General features: G+C 39.5%; 1 protein-coding gene across 1 annotated transcript in view; it reads left to right on the forward strand.

Annotated features, from left to right (window-relative positions):
• Nucleotides 1–13,129, forward strand: part of LOC122797221 (C-type lectin domain family 4 member E-like) — a 589,212-nt gene extending 576,083 nt beyond the window's left edge. Inside the window, exon 6 of the mRNA XM_044066058.1 lies at nt 10,415–13,129. Coding sequence (XP_043921993.1) covers nt 10,415–10,604 — 190 coding nt within the window. The 3' untranslated portion in view covers nt 10,605–13,129. The remainder of the gene's footprint in view (nt 1–10,414) is intronic.
• The last annotated feature ends 3,616 nt before the right edge of the window (nt 13,130–16,745 follow it).

Consider the following 16,745-nt stretch of genomic DNA (forward strand, 5'->3'; position numbering starts at 1 on the left):
TCAGAAGCAAAAATTAAATTGAATACTTTGATTTTCTGTAATATCGTTTATTAAAGTCCACAGATTTTATACTCTGTCTTTCATAGCATGCTTATATTTTTATGTCATTTTTGCCACACTCAGGTTTTTCACACTTGTGGTTTTGAGTCATATCTCACAACGCTACTAGAAATGGGAAATAATCTTATGCTAATTAGGTACTAAGATTTTTGCCCGGATGTACTTTTTTCTTGCCCCCCCCCCCCCCACACACACACACACACTCTTCCCGTACCTTTAGTGATCCTAGTACTAAGCCCTGAGGGCTGAGCGTGCCTCAACTATAAGCAGGTTGGAAAGCAGATGTAGAAAAGCAGAGTGGAGCCTCTGGCAGCATCACATATGCTGTAATGTACACTGGGATTTTTGGGAGTGGTCTAACTGGGCAGAAATCCTAACATCACAGACAGCACCACATATAATGTCAGTCAGCTCCAGTCTTACCATCTAATGGTGAATTCTTTATGTCAATCTGTTTTGTCATCATGGCATGGTCCATCACTGGGGAGTGCCAAATTACAAATAGAAGTCCTGCTGCTCCCTCTGAAACTGGGTGAGAGAGCAAACTTGCTCTGTCCTACCTCACCTTACCTGACTCCTTGAGTGACTGAGCCACTAATCGACATCAGCTCATTTGGGTTGCAGTCAGGGCTCCATCTCTGCTCCCTGAGTGACTGAACCACTAAATACCGTGAACTCATTTGGGTTGCAGTCAGGGCTCCATCTCTCTCTCTATGCCACAGAGCTAGAGCTAATGTATTTATTTTTCAAGCCCCTATGTACCAATTGTTGATATCTGCAGGTTAAGTGGTATTCCTATGACAATTCTCTCTTATCTGTTCATCTTTAGTGTTACAAAATTCACAGTATTTAGCCAGTTCAAATTAATGTCGTACAAATGCTTATACTCTCTCCCTTTCTGGACATTGATTAAATCTTACTCCTTCATCTATTGCATTTCTCTTAATCAGAAAGTGTCCATCTGGCTTTGCTATCACTGCTTTAGATGCTGGATGTTGTATCTGGCATTCTATTCATGAACTTCCTTGCCCAACTTTGCTGCTATGGTCTAATTTTCAAACTTTGGCTTCCATATTGGCCATGATGATAATTCTTTGAAGTCAAACAGTTTTGGAAAATTAGATTTTATCATTTTTAATATCATGGTTCTCTTTTTCACCAACTTTTTCACTGGCCACCAACTCACTTGAGTCAAACCATGCAAAAATATTGGCAAAATCTTTGGCAGGGTTTCTTGTGACACTATTACACAGTTGTTCATAGGTTCATAGGTAGGTACTAGGCTATCAGCCCAAGGGCCTACGTAAGCCTAGCCAACAAGGTTCCCTGGCTTACGCCACCCAAAAAAGTTATTTTCCTGTGCCACTGTCGAGCAGAGACACAGAAGTGATCCCCGGGGTGCATTTCCTATTTCCCATCCACTCATTAAGATTTTTCTTGAAGAGTGCTAATGAAGAACTTTGTTTGACATAGATGGGTAGCCTGTTCCAGAGTATGGGAAGTCTCTGGGACAGGAATCTATCCCTCCAGCATGTCCTGTTTATTGTGGTGACAGGTTGTAGGTCCCTAAAGTGTGTAGCTTGGAGGGATTGGGATTTCTTTAGGTGTATCATGTCCAGCAGCTCTGGGTTTGACATAGCTTTATATGTTAGGCAGAGATCACCTCAGAGTACGTGATATGCTATGGAGTAAGGCTGGAGTTTTTTGAGATGGTCAGTGTAGGGCATTTGTTTGAGGCCAGTAATCCTCTTTGTGAGGTACTTCTGTGGCCTTTGCAGCTGCTGCAGATGTCTTGTGGGGTACATTCCAAAAGGGGTGTTGTGCTCTATAATGGGTCTAATGAGTGTTGAGTAGAGGGGAACAATGACCTATTTTTTCCTGGATGAGAACCCTTTTATGATGAGGTGTGCCACGTAGAAGGACTTCCTGACTACTGCGGCGATGTGACTATCAAAGGAGAGACTACTGTCCACCTGAGTCCCAAGGTCTCTTATCACACATTCAGTGTTAAGTAGATTGCTGCCTATGTGGTAGATCATGGGTACAGAGTTTTTACCAAAGGGGATGACACTGCACTTTTTGGCATTGAGCTTGAGGCCATGGCTCTGACACCAGGCATCTGTCTCAGCAAGGCCCTTCTGTAGGATGTCCACATCATTTGGGGACTTGACTATGGCTCCTAGTTTGCAGTCATCTGCGAAATTCATTAGCCAGAGGCCTTCTGTGTTAGCCTGTACTTCAGAGAAGTAGATACCAAACAGGAGAGGTCCCAGGATGGAACCCTGTGGTAATCCACTTGTCACTGCTTTGAGGTCCGATTTGGAGTCTGAAACTTCCTGAGTGAGGGTTCTGTCCATGAGCCAGTTGGCAACCCATCTTGTGACGTATGGATTTATACCTAGTTTAGTGAGTTTAGCTATAATTCCAGAATGGGGGATGGTGTCGAAAGCCTTGGCGAGGTCAAGATAGGCTGTGTGAACCACCTTACCCTCATCTACAGCTTTGGTGACTGCCTCAAAGAAGTCGATCAGGTTCAAGAGTGGGTGGGATCCAGAGTTTGGAGGCTACCATTGTCTTTGTTTATGAATTCCATGATGATATACTCCATGGCCTTGCAGGCCAGGCTCGTCAGGCTAATAGGTCGATAGTTCCCGAGATCAGTGGTGGCTCCCCCTTTGTGGAGTGGGATAACTGTTGCTGTGCGCCATTCAGTGGGCACAAAGCCTGATGTGAGGCTATTATTGAACATGGTGGTTAAGTGGGGAGCCAGTTCATTCTGAAGTTCGTGTAAAACGCAGCCTGGGATGTTGTCCGGTCCCATGGATGCTGTGTTTTTGGCTTTATAGAGTGCAGCTTTTACCTGCGTAGTTGTGATTACAGGGACTATGCATTCTTTCTGTATAGATATGAGCCCTTTAGGAGGTGAGGGGGGGTAAAGTTAGCATTGAACCTATCTGCCAGGATGTTGGCAATATCAGTTGTTTCTGTAATTTTCATGCCGTTGTGCTGTAACTCAGAGCAGATCTGGATGTTGCCATCAAGATTCTTGACATAGCTATAGAATGCTTTGTGGTTGTCCTTAGAATTAGTGGTGATTTTGTTTTCGTAGCTAGCTTTAGAGCATCTTATAAGGGATCTCAGCTTCTTACTGAGGCTGACCAGGGAGCTCCTCCACTCATGGGATTTTACTCTCTTTTGCAACAGTTTATTCCTTCTGTTTTACAATTTGTTTATGGCAGGGGGACCACCAGATTGGCTTCCTTTTTTTTGGAGGATAGCATCTTGGTTCTGTTTGGGATAGCACGATCCATGCACTCATGTAAGTGCTTATAGAGTGCATTTGTGTAGGATTCAGCAGTAGTAACTGTATTTTCCATCTGCATGGGTGTCAGGAAGTTCACCACTTCTTTCTTAAGAAGCATGAAGTTGGCTTTGGAGACATTTTTTTACCATGGATTCCTTAATGGGGGGGTGGGTGTGGGATGTGGATATCAAGGGTAATTTGCTTATGGTCAGATCGGACCAACGAAGAGTTGACTTCAGGTGTGAAACACCATTCACTCATGTTGGTAATGACTAGGTCTAGGATATTGTTGCCCCTGGTGGGGGTGTGGATAAGTTGATCTAGGGCATTTGAGTTTATGAATTCCAGAAAGCATTGAGCTAAGGAGTTGGTACACGAGTAGTTTTCCCAGTTAATGGTGGGGTAGTTGAAGTTGTCCATTATTAGGGTGTTTGGCTGAACCCTAATATTTTCCAGTACATCAAGAAAAGAGGAGTGGGAATCCTGGGGCAAGGTGGGGGATCTGTAGCAAGCTACAATTTGGATTGTAGCTTTGCCAAAAGTTAGTTGCACTTGGATAACCGCAGATGCATTATGCTGAGCAACTAGCCTGGAGGTGTGGTTATCCTTAATGAATATGGACACACCTCCACCTTTGGTGTTTCGGTCCAGGTTATATGGCCGAAATGTGTGGTATGAGTTATAGCCTGGTAGTGCAGGGATGCTCTCTGGAACCTTGAACCAGGTCTCAGTCACTGCACAGATATTGATGTTTTCCATTTTAAGGAGTGCCTCGAGTAAGTGCATTTTGAGATTTAGACTTCTAGCATTTAGTAGCATTACCCTCAGTTTTTGCTTGCCTGCTCCTGTTACTGTGGTGAATTTGTTATTTGAACCTTGCCTAAAAAAAGGCACTATAGGGGCAGCAAGAGCCTTAGCCAGCATCCGGAATCCTAGCGGTGACAGGTGCAGGCCATCTATGGCAAAGCATCGTGGTCTGTCAACCATGTCATCCCAAGCAGACAGATACTGGATCCCCTTAGAATGACACCAGAAGCTTAGCCAATTGTTGAAGTCAATCATTTTGTCCTTATACTGCGGTATCATTCTGGGCGATGGCAGAATGCTACTCAGACTGGGGTCATATCTGCCTGGGCTACAAGATCAGAGAGCTCTTCCACGTCTATTTTCATGTAGTCCAGGGAGGTACTTCTCAGGTCTTTCTCACCAACATGGACAATGACAGAGTCATATCTGTCCTTGTTGTGGAGTGACCTGAGTGCATGGGTTATGTGGCGGATCCTGGCACCCGACAGGCAGCTGACAGTAACCTTCTCCTTGTTTAGCCTGGTGAGTGGGACATCAGTGTGTCTGACTACAGAGTCACCTATGACTAGTGTGTTGGGTATGTTCTTTTGCCTTACTGGCTGTGGTTGAGTGGCACACTGAGTCTGTGGGCTATGTGTCATTTGGGTTGTGTTGGGGGATGGAGGTTGCTTGCGTTTCTGCTTTAGAGGTCTGTTGCTTAGACAGATTATTATTGAGAGCCTCTGCGAATGTTTTTGTGTTACTATGTGTGGATTTTGGTGGTGTAGATTTAGTGAGACTGTGATGAGTGGGGTGTGGTGCAAATGTTTACCTTCTCCTCATGACTGTCAAGATCAGTCTTGGTTGGAGAGAGCTTTACCTCCAGTTTGGCTAGATAAGTGCATCTCTCACAGGTTGTAGTATTGGATGGTAGGAGGAGAGGGTTGTCTGTGTACATGAGGCAATTTCTACATTGCCTCAAGATGCCCAGATTCATCAGATAGACAGGAGAGAACACTGGGAGCTGACCCTTGCACATACCTGAATAAAAAAACTATTTTCCTCTAGATAATTGAGGAAAGGGAGTATAAGAGCTGTTTTTCTCTAAGCAAGTGAGAAAAGTAAGCACAGAAACTGTTTTCTTCTAGGTAATGAGGAAGGTTGAGTGCTATAGTAATTAGTAGCTTATTTAGTGCTTACAAGTTCTGAACAAGTGCTGAGCACGAATAAGCAAATTTAAGTGCTAAAACTAAGAATCTGTATCTGCACTAAATGAGTTACAGGACAGAAACAAGTGCAAATGCAGGCTTTCAAATCAGAAAGTTAAGAGAGATGGAAGAGATTGATCAAACGGCCAATAACTACAATTTATGGGCCAGAACCACTCCTTATGTGGTAGACAGGTTACCTAGTGCTTACCACTCCCACTGATAAGCTAGAAGGCTTCCCTCCAACACAGAAAGGCTTGGGGGGCTCAGAAGCTTACATACAGTCCTGGATACAGCAAATCTGTATCTGGGACACTAGTTGCAGGAAAGGTAGGAAACAGGCTTACAGTTTTTTTTTTTTTTTACAGAAAAGTAGCAAAAACAGTAGTAAAAACAATTCACATGCAGTGCAAGCTAGCACACTTGAGTATGTAGCAATATTAGACCAAACACAGTTTAAAAAATGCAATTACATTAAAAAGGACTAAAAGCAAATGCAGAAAGCGTTTATTAGGTGAAATGTGGTAAAGAGACGGGACTGGGGGAAGTGTCCCAGATCAAATCTACAGTGGGGCAGGCAACTGCAAAAGTCACCAAATTTAAACTACTAGCCAAAAATAAGAAGGGTGGGTGGGACAAAACAGTTTAACAGAGATCTAAGCAACAACTAACAGTACAAACTCTAAAACCAAAAATATATACTCAGCTCTGCATATTTGCAGATAGATTGGAAAGCAGTCTCTCAGAACAGGGAGACAACAGTTTCAACAGAGATCTAAGCAACAATTATCAAACTCTAAAACCAAAAAAATATACTCAACTCTGTATATTTGCAGATAGATTGGAAGGCAGTCTCTCAGAACACAGGTTCCAGCAATTAAATGCAGGCTGCTACTAACAGTTGCTTTTATTGTGGCATTGGTGGCATTTTGTTTCAACTTGTACTTAAAAGTACCCCTTTGTGGGGCACTATGTCATGCTCTATGTTATGTTTAAGACACCATACACTTGGGAGACCAGAAATAGTGTTTATTACACTACAGACTGCTAAGAGGTGATCTGTGGCATACAAGGCATCCTCTCACCCAGTACTGATTTACTGCACATCAAAAAGTCAAATGTCATCACAAATACTCAGCCTTGGGAACAGAACCTCTTCTGCAACATCAACAGAATAGTTTGGAGGGACAGGTATAGCTCACAAAGGATCCATCTGCTCTGTAACAGACTCCCCATCCACAAAAAACAAAGTTCATCCCAGTCCATGTTCAAGCACAACTTAAATCTATGAGTAAGAAACAGAAAATGTATCCCAGGACTGCTCCCCTGCATCTCCTAAATGCTTAACCCCATGCATGGATCCCTTCAAATTATCTATGGTAAGATCCCAGTTATTCTCATTAGGTGTAATATATAATTATCAGCAATGGGATGGGTAAGGTCTGTCTCTAACCAAATGGGGTAGGTTAATTTGAACAAAAAAAAAGGGAAATTTGCTAAGCTTAAAATGGTCCTGAAAGGTAACTAGCCTAGTACTTACCTATAAACCTATTAGTTTACTGCATTTGTTTTCCATACTAGTTGCACACACACATGTATAGTACAGCAGCATTTCTTATTTTCAGGGTCACAGTCAATGAGCAGCTCCTGAGTGCTACTCGGTGCATTGTGGGGAAAAGAAAATCTTTAGATTTACATAGATGCATTCAGTCTACCACTGATCACTCTGATCATCATGGTGATCAGGTATCAACACATAAGCCTTGTTGTATTCACTAAATTCAAATGTTTTGCATACCTGTTCATCATTATTACTTTTAGCTTGTATACCAATGTCAGTGTAAAACATTGTCTTACCAGACCAGGATCTGACTAGCTACTTGCACTTATACTGTACATTTAGCTTCATTTTTTCAGTGTTTATCGAGGTACTCTGTTATCTAGGATTGTCACAAATGATTTGCTGATTAAAACAGAAATTTAATCTCAAGTTTTCATAACTATATGTCTATAATGATTTGTTTTCCTATTAAGGTTAGTTTATATCACAGCTGTAGATATGTAGCTTAGCGTATGACATTTTATTCCCTTTTCTGTTGTATTTCTTTCTTGTAAAGTCATGAATACTGTTCATATTTTTTAATAATTGTAGAGTTTTTTTTCTCCCCAGGACTCAATTAGAAATGTTTTTTTTTTTTTTTAGTTTGTCATTCAAGTAATTAAGCGAGTAAATAAATAAACATTACTTTTTCCACTTGGGTCATTCGTGGCATAAAGAATGCCCAGGATCCCTAGTTCATGACATTAGTGATAGGAGTTTTCCTGGGTGGAAACCAAAAGTTATATAATAATTATGAATGCTCTTCACTTGAACAAGCCACTATACTGTATCCTATCACCTTGGATTCTTTGTGTCAAGGTTCTCTGCATAGTATATTATTATATCATAAGAGGTACAAGGCAAATGAGCCACAAGGTCAGTTTTTCCTTGCCAATATCCACCTTACCTGTCTTTTCAAGAAGGGATAGGCCAGTCACACCAGGGGTGAATTTGTGACTACCCATCCAATTGTCCATCTCCTTTTTAAATGCAGACTGTGTTTCATACTGTTTAATTTGTAGTGGCAGCTTGCACCAGACAAGCAGTAGGCACTGTCTGAAAAATCTATCCTTCTACTTACTTTTATTAATTTGATAGAGAAAATTAAGATCTCTGGCCCTAGCATTAATAGGACTGTTTTATTTTTAAAGATATGAAAGTTTTTGGACTACTGGATCTTTTACAGATTAATAAGCAAGGCACAGCTCACCCCTAAGGAGTCTATATGATACTAACCATATATATATAATCTCCTGACTCTTTGTACTTCTGTCTTTTTAAGGTCTTGATCTTTTTGGTTAAGAACCTCCGGGGTCTTTCCAGTTGCTTGATATATTTAGTAATGTACATCTTGCAAAAACAGCAATCCGATAATCTTCCAATATGATTAAAACATTTGTAATTAAGCCATTGCTGTACATTCACAGAATATTGAATATGGTAGGGCTCAGTATCTGTATACTCTTACTATTCTAATGACACAGACTAGTCCATTGATGAAAGAATTAGTAACGTCAGACTCAGTCCCATAACCGTTGCCATATGGAAGATGAATGGTCTTTCTAGTGCCAGAAAAGGAATGTGTAATGCTTATATGTATTAGGCAGTCATGCCCTGAGACCTCATATGATGAATGTTGAATTAATTTAAGTGTGCAAACACATACAGTCATAATAACATTTGAACATAGATCACATTGAGAACAGCTAAGCACTGTGGGATTTCTGTTTATGCAAGACCACAATATGCTGTTTGAGGGGAATTTCTTCTTTCCCCACTGCTGTGTGATCATAGAGATGTTCAAGAGTAAGGTGAAGGTTTTCTCCCCAAAAGTTGTGCATGTGTGTACCCACAAATATTCCTATTTTAATCTGCATATGTGAAAACATTTGGGTGAAATGTGTTCACCAATTAATGTTTTCTGTTTTTTATTGTGCCTTTATTGTTCATTAGTGAAATATCCCCTATTAATGATTGCTTGGAAAAAGAATTTAAATTTTCTAAACATGAGAACATTTCTAATATTACTTTTCATAAAGTAAACTCTATATCACATCTTACAAACAAGCATAGAGATGCAGCATAGCTGTTGTCTCAAGAACTAGGTATATCAGTTGGATTACTTTTTGTTCTGATTTGTAAGAAAGTGAACAATAATTGAGCTTAGTTATTCCAAGTTCAAATACAGCTTAGTCTTCCTATGTTTATATTGAGGCGTAATATGTTACCTTCAGAACTTTGGGATATATTTGAATGAATTGTAAGATGCAAATTATTATCTGACATGGCTTATGCAATACTAGAGTATAAATGATTATTTGTGTACAAATTAAGTCACATGTTAGAATGAGTGATGGCTTTATTACAAAAATGATTTGGTACACTTTAGTAGCCCTTTATGTGCAATGATCCAATATACAGAGCTGCTTATAGATAAATGCAGTATTCACAGCTTGGATTGAGCCCACTTGTTATTTGTCTTTCTCTTTTCTTTCACTGTTATTGTCTCCTCACCACCCTTGTTAGTCTGTTAACAAATTATAAGGTTTCAGTATACTTTATTTTTGCTAAAACAGATTAAACAAATAAAACTTGATTAGCACTTTTTTGTTTTGTTTTAGGGATTATGAAACACACATTTCTTACTGGCACTGTTTAATTTTCTCTTTTGTATGCTCTTTCTCTCCCTCCTTCCACAGTTGTCTGCCTCTCATAACTATATTACCTTTCAATTAATATCATGTCTTTTGTTTTATTCTCCATATCACGGATGTAACCGAAAGTTCCAGTATTTGTACCTATTGACATACTTTATACATTTTTGGCCCCTACCCATCCTTCACCTTTCCAGGTGAACCTTATATGGTAGGTTAACCTGACCTGGACACCACATTATGATCTAACCATTAACATCTAACAATAGTCCATTTAGCCATAGCTGCCAAACAGAACATGCAGTTTAGAATATTTTCACTTATAAGAAGTTAGTATGCAGGACATAAACAAAAACAGCATATTTATATCTGCACTGTAGTTAAATCCAACATACATATTGTATAGCAGAGTTTAATAACCTAGATTAAAATGAAGATCTTATTTTAAGTAGAAGCACATTCAGCTGCAATAATTTATAAAGCTTAACATTTAACCTATCAATATTCATAAATATGCATTAATGCATGACTAAAAAACACTTTTAGTTATTTAAATTAAAAGACTTTTCTGCATATTCCTCAGTTCATTATATAAGTCTCAGAACAGCCATGTGGGTATCATTGTATATATAAAAATTAGATTTGTAGATGCTGTTATGTACAAATTATTTTAAAACAAAACAGCAAATCTTCATACAGAATGAAATTTAAACAGAAGCAAAAAGATGTGTGAGTAACAATAAACTGATACTGGTTTCCTTTTGGAAATATACTAATTTCTTTTATTTTAAAATTTGTTTAGGTTTTGGGGCCTTGACCAGCCTGATGATGCCGGCTTTTATTGGCATGAAAAATATCCCGATGGAGAGGACTGTTGTTCAGCTGAACTGCATTATCCGAATAAGATAATAATGAATGATGCTCCATGTACAAAACAGAGGCCCTGGATCTGTGAAAGGAAACTGGAACTCTTTTGCCATGTTAAAATATAATTCACTGAAAGAAGAAAGTGCTGCAATGGAAGTTACAATATAACTAATATTGCAACCTAACCATGAGCTGTCTGCCGCCACTTTCCTTACTAACTCCTATTTTATGTTTACCCAAGTACCTTACTATCTAAAATAAAGAAATTCATGCAAGGTTTCCTGTTTTACTTACCCCATTAACCGCTGTTTTTATTCTGCATGTTTTGATTTATGTCACCATTTTACAGCCCACCAACCACCTCTTCTAGTCAATTGTTCCATGTTTCTTATCCTCATTCAGAAAGGAGCTCATGTCTTATGTCTCATGTGTCTACCACTGGCCAGCTAAAAACGTCATTCTGGTCAGCCCTGTGCAATAGATAGAAGTTCTACACATCGATGTCACCAATGACAGGATTCTGACAAGCAGACTAAAGGTGACTTGAGATGTAAGGCTGAACAGCTGAGAGCCAATCATTGCTTCCCAATGGAAGGATGTAGTCACCTGATGCTGAAGTGGTGTTTTCTGCCAATGACTGAGAGGGGATGGAGTACAGCTTGTAGGTAGGTCACTTTAATAGTGTGCCTACTGGTGAAAATATCTAGCAAACAGGGGAAGTGACATTCTATTATTCCCATTTGACATCACTGCACACAGCTGTGCTTGGGGAACATAATCAGGGTTTCCCAAACCATTACCAGTAGCATGTGATGGTTCCTGGGCCTTCTACCTCCCTAAGCCATTAAGTGCAGAGTACAATCTCTCTTCCAAAGATAAATCACATTTCAACTCTGCAGTGGTGGGTACTATCATGTGTGGTAAACCAGGAACTAAATGGTAATAAGTTGTCCAAAATGCATGGAGGGTAAAGTACAGTAACATCTCTAAATATTACAAAAATAGCAGTTTGTTTTGGGATGCCTTCTGTCTGAAATATGTTCAGAAGATTTGTTTTTGTATGTTTTCTGTCTGAAATAATGTCTGAATATTTTGCTACCACTGAGTAGCTTCAGAGTGTCCTGTCTCTATATTTTAGTTTACCCCAGCATATGCATATTCAAGCCCTTTAGTTTCTTCTTATAATTTCATAGAAAATCTCCACTATATTGTTCTTTCATTCCCATTCACTGCCTGCCTTCTGGGACATTATTACCCTATCTGTGTCTTTTTGATATACAGCCTAGATGATGTTTGTTGACATTCTGCAAATGACTTTTTCAATAAGGTGTTAACCTTTTCAAGTTTGCTGATGCTACACTTTTGTCTGCAGTTCAGCATCCACTTTTCCATATTTTTGACTAAGTTCTGATACCTAAATATGATTATCTTTATTTTAACAACCACATCACACATCTAAAAAAGAGTGCACTCCTGTCAGTTAGCAGCCAAGGTTCACAGTTTCCCTTTTCTTTGTACTCAGGCCTCCATCCCTTATTTTTTATGTCCAGTGGTTTTGCCCAGATCACTCATTGGTTGATTTATCCACACCAACAATGAGTTTAGCCTTCTACCATGTTTGACTGAATTACCAAGATATTGCTTCTCAGGGTAGGCCATAACAGCTGTGAGCCCCAATTTGGATAATTTTGGTGCCCTCCAAGTTGATCCCCCATCTATCATCCCAGCCTTCGCTTCATGCTACCTTCTTGGATTTAAGACTATTTCAGGTTAATTATCAGGAATGCATGCTATAACTGCATATTAAAATAAAATAAATAGCTATTATATTTTGTTATAAGACATTTTAAGACAGAAGTAAACTGTATTATCCTCAGCTACAATTGGATTATCCTCAGCTACAACACACTGTAGTTTCTTTTTCTGCCTATCTCACTTCAGGCACACTATAAGGGACTTGTTTGATGTGCCACTGAGGCCCTATGTCTACAGATTGCTTCATTAGGTGGCTGTACAGTGACTTACAAGTAAACATGTTCCTAAACTCCTGTAGTGCTGCCCATATCTCATGTACCTAGCTAGGAAATAGCTGCAAACTTCCCCATTGTTCCACCCCCTCTCTTTTTACTTTCCCCCACTCTTTTCTGTCTCCAGCCTTTCTCTTCTTATAGGTTTATATGTGTTTACTAGGCTAACAACCACAAGGGCCTTTTTAAGCCTAGCCATGCATCCCAAATCTCTGAGAAGTTCTGATACCCTTGATAAGTGTAAGCAGGGACCTTGGAGAAGAACCATTTATAGGGTGCATGTGTCCATTAGAGACATAGGTGCCAAACCAGGGACGAATTTCCTGTTCCCCATCATTTGGGAGGAACTCTGCTTCACATGGATGGGAAGCCTGTTCCATAGAAAGGATAATCTCTGTAATACATAGTTGTCTCTCCAGCAGGTCTTATTTATATCACAGTCAAAGTTTAAGTCTTTAGAAGGGGTAATTCCAGTGCTGTTTGTTTTTGTGGATATGCAGGAAGTCCATTAGAGTGGAGTCTGACAATGCTTTGTAAGCCGGGTCTAGATCTCCCCTCAAATGACTGCAGGAGACAGAATACAGGGATAGGCCCTTGAGGTGGTCTGCATATCACATTTTATTTATGCCTGTATTCTTTTAGTGAAGAACCTCTGTGGAATACAGTGGAACAATGACCTCCTTGGAGTTAGATGTCATATCTTTATTTATAAGTTGCGCAACATACAATGATTTCCTCACTACTGTAGACACATGATGGTCAAAGGCTAGATTACCATCTGTGTGTATCTCTAAGCCCCTGACTACTGGGTCATCTCTAAGGGGTGTGTTGTCAATATGATAGTTACCAGGGATGGATTACTTTCCAAAGGATACTATTATGCATTTCATGGCATGGCTTTGACAACAGCCCCTCCTAGAGAAGATTTGTGTCAGTGTGGGATTCAATGACAGCTCCTACTTTGTATTCATCTGCAAATTTAGTTAGCCAGAGACCACGGACATTGGCCTTGACTTCTGAGAAGTAAATTCCAAAAAGGAGCAGTCCAGGGACTGATCCTTGAGGTACTCCACTTGATACTGGCCTCTTTGTAGAAGTGGACATCCGAATTCTAACTTCCTGGGCCCTGACTATGAGCCAGTTGGTTATCCACTGGGTGACATACGAGTTTATACCTAACCTCCTGAGTTTGTCAACAATGGTCAAGTTGGGTATTGTGTCAAATGCCTTGGCCAGGTCAAGGTAGGCAGTGTGAACCATTTTCCCTCATCCATTACTTTGGTTACCTTCTCAAAGATGTCCACCAGGTTGAGTAGGCATGATCTGCTCTTGACAAAACCAAACTAGGTTGGGTCCAGTGTTCGGAGGTTTACTATATATGTGTTGATCATTTCCATGGTAATTCTTTCCATAGCTTTACATATAAGACTAGTAAGACTTATGGGTCTGTAGTTTCTAGGGTCTGTAGATGGTGCACCTTTGTGCAGAGAGATGACTGTTGCTGTTCTCCATTTATGAGTCATGTAGCCTGTTTGGAGGCTACAGTTAAATAGTAATTCCAGAGGCCCTGATGGGTCATGTTTCATGGTATTTAGAAGGCATCCTGGGATATTGTTGGGGCTCACTGATGCAGTGTTCTTGGTCTTAGAGAATGCATTAAGGACCTTTTCCATAGTGATAGTAGGGGGAGTTATATTTGATGGTGTTTCTGAGGGAATGTTGAGGGGGAGAGAGGGGTAAAGTTGACTCATACCATACTCTCTTTCCCATCTCATGCCAACAATAATTCATTCAGTTTGATATTTCCCAGCAGATCCATCCATCCTTCCATCCACAACCCCTTTTTCCCATTTTTGCACATGGGGTCAGGGTATGACTTCCCAGTGACAATCATCTTGAGCCAAGGTTTACAGCACCGGGTGGCTAGCCCTGCCATGGTACTTCCTCCACAGTACAAACAAACACACACACACACACACACACACACACACACACACACACACACACACACACACACACACACACACACACACACACACATCTATGGCTAATTTAGAGTGAAAAATCTACCTTCTGCATGTCTTTGGAATGTGAGAAGAAACCCACACAAAGACAGGGAGGACATGCAGACTCCACACAGAAGGCACCCTAGCCAAGAACTGATCTGGGGAACCTCTTGCTGAGAGACAACATCACTAAATGCTAGATCTACTGCAACAAATCTTATTGAATTTTATGATCACATAACATTAGCAACAGATCAAGAGCTAGCAACTTTGGTAATACTCTTGGATTTGGATAAAACATTTGATATGCTGCCTCATTCAATAATGTATAATGTTTTACTAAAAGAAATGCAACCAGTTTTTGATAAACTGAATATCTAAAGGTTTAGTATGTGAATTTTCTTTATCTGTGAAGTTTCAGGTCCTTTATACAAGTACATGAAGTTTATATAGTGTACACATTTATTACTAGAGTTGAACTGATCTAATTCTGGAACTTTACTTGTCTGCCCTTTATACAAGTAGAACATAGGAGTTGAACCTGTGGTTTTAATGACACATGATATTTATGATGCACTCTTTTTATTTATGGGATCTGAACATTTGACTATACTGTCACTTTTAAAATGTAGCATTGACTTTAAATTTTACATTCTGTAAACTAGCAAAAACATCATGATATCATTTATGCATTGCATCACTTTATTATCATAGCACAAAGCTCTTAATGTCTGCTAAACAAAACAGTAACACAAAAAATCATTTGCCAGATCTGTAACTGTAAACCCTTTATTCTGTGAATTAACTTGACTGTAATTTCTTTTATACCTACACAACATAAATTTTTCTAAATGACCACACCCAATATGTCTTTCTAAGCGCTTTAGCTGTGTCAGCTGAACTGGAATTTATTTCATCTTTAACCCAGAAACTGCATGGTTCTGTCATAACCAGTTTTTCAGATTCTGTGCATTTTCATAATCTACTGCATACAGATTCTGTGTGCACTATTGTACTTTCTGTAGCATTTTTATTTTTTCACAAAATCTTGTTACTGAAGTCTAAAACAACATATAACTCTGACATATCCATAGCTGTTATACTTTGAACTGCTAGTTGCTATAATCTTTGACCCTTTAAATCCTGACAAAACTACGTTTGCGTCCTCTAATAAAGGTCTATCTGTAGATGAAGTTGATTTGTCTGTATTAATCAGTACGTTATTCCATAATTTTTCTGTAAACAATGAAATGTTGTTATTTCTTTTAACCTTAAACAATGACAGATAAATGCTCTGGTTTGGTGATGGACTACCCCACCCTTTATAGATAAGCTGAAAATCCTTTGTTATAGAACTAGCAACTACACTGACGTGGGCTATAGAATGTGTTTTTTCTTTAGTTTATCTGAAACAGCAGTTTGAGATGAAGTCTGTATGCTATTTACTTTATCAGACTGTTTAAAATATGCACTCTTATCCCCCCCAGTGCAATATTTGCACTGGCTTGTACACTGATTGTGTTTACGTCTGTATTTATTATATTGCTACTTAACTTCATACTTTGAATTACATGTGCTGTATCATTTACACTGATATTTGAAAACTATAAATCACAATTACTGACAGAAGCTGACTCATTATGAAAATTATGAGACAGTGTGTCTGTTGTAATGTGCTTCTGTGATTTAACCCTTTTGCATCTGGAAAGATGTAACATTCTTGAACTAATAACTTTTAACTTTAAATTGTATGCAAAGGTACATTGTCTGCTCTGGCTGTTTTCTGAAGCTATTACATTAGCAGCATTTCTTAGTAGTTCTCAGCTTGCTAATAAAACGCTAGCACAGTAATCCTAAATGTCCAATAGACAGTATACATTTAATTCACATCCCCGTGACTAAATTAACCATCAAGCAGCCCTCTCAGTGCTTTCTGCCTTAGTTTGTATCACTTGGAGGCCCACCTGTTTATTTGCATCTCTATACATTCCCTTTCATTGCAAATGCATATCCCTACTCTAATCTGTGCACAAACTGGTTACTAATCAGCAAGTCAATGTGAAGACACACTCCCAACCTTAATAAACTTCGCTGTCTCTTCCCTCCTTCATTTTACAGGTAGTTTGAATTATTACTTACCCCCTCTGAGCCCTTCACTGATTTCCACTGAATGCCTCTCTGGTTTCTTTGCATTCCACCTGGTTTACACCCCTTGTGCTATCTCCCTCCCCCA

The sequence above is a fragment of the Protopterus annectens genome, chromosome 3.part0 (assembly GCF_019279795.1).
Source record: "Protopterus annectens isolate FY-2018-M chromosome 3.part0, PAN1.0, whole genome shotgun sequence".
NCBI classification, from domain to species: Eukaryota; Metazoa; Chordata; order Ceratodontiformes; family Protopteridae; genus Protopterus; species Protopterus annectens.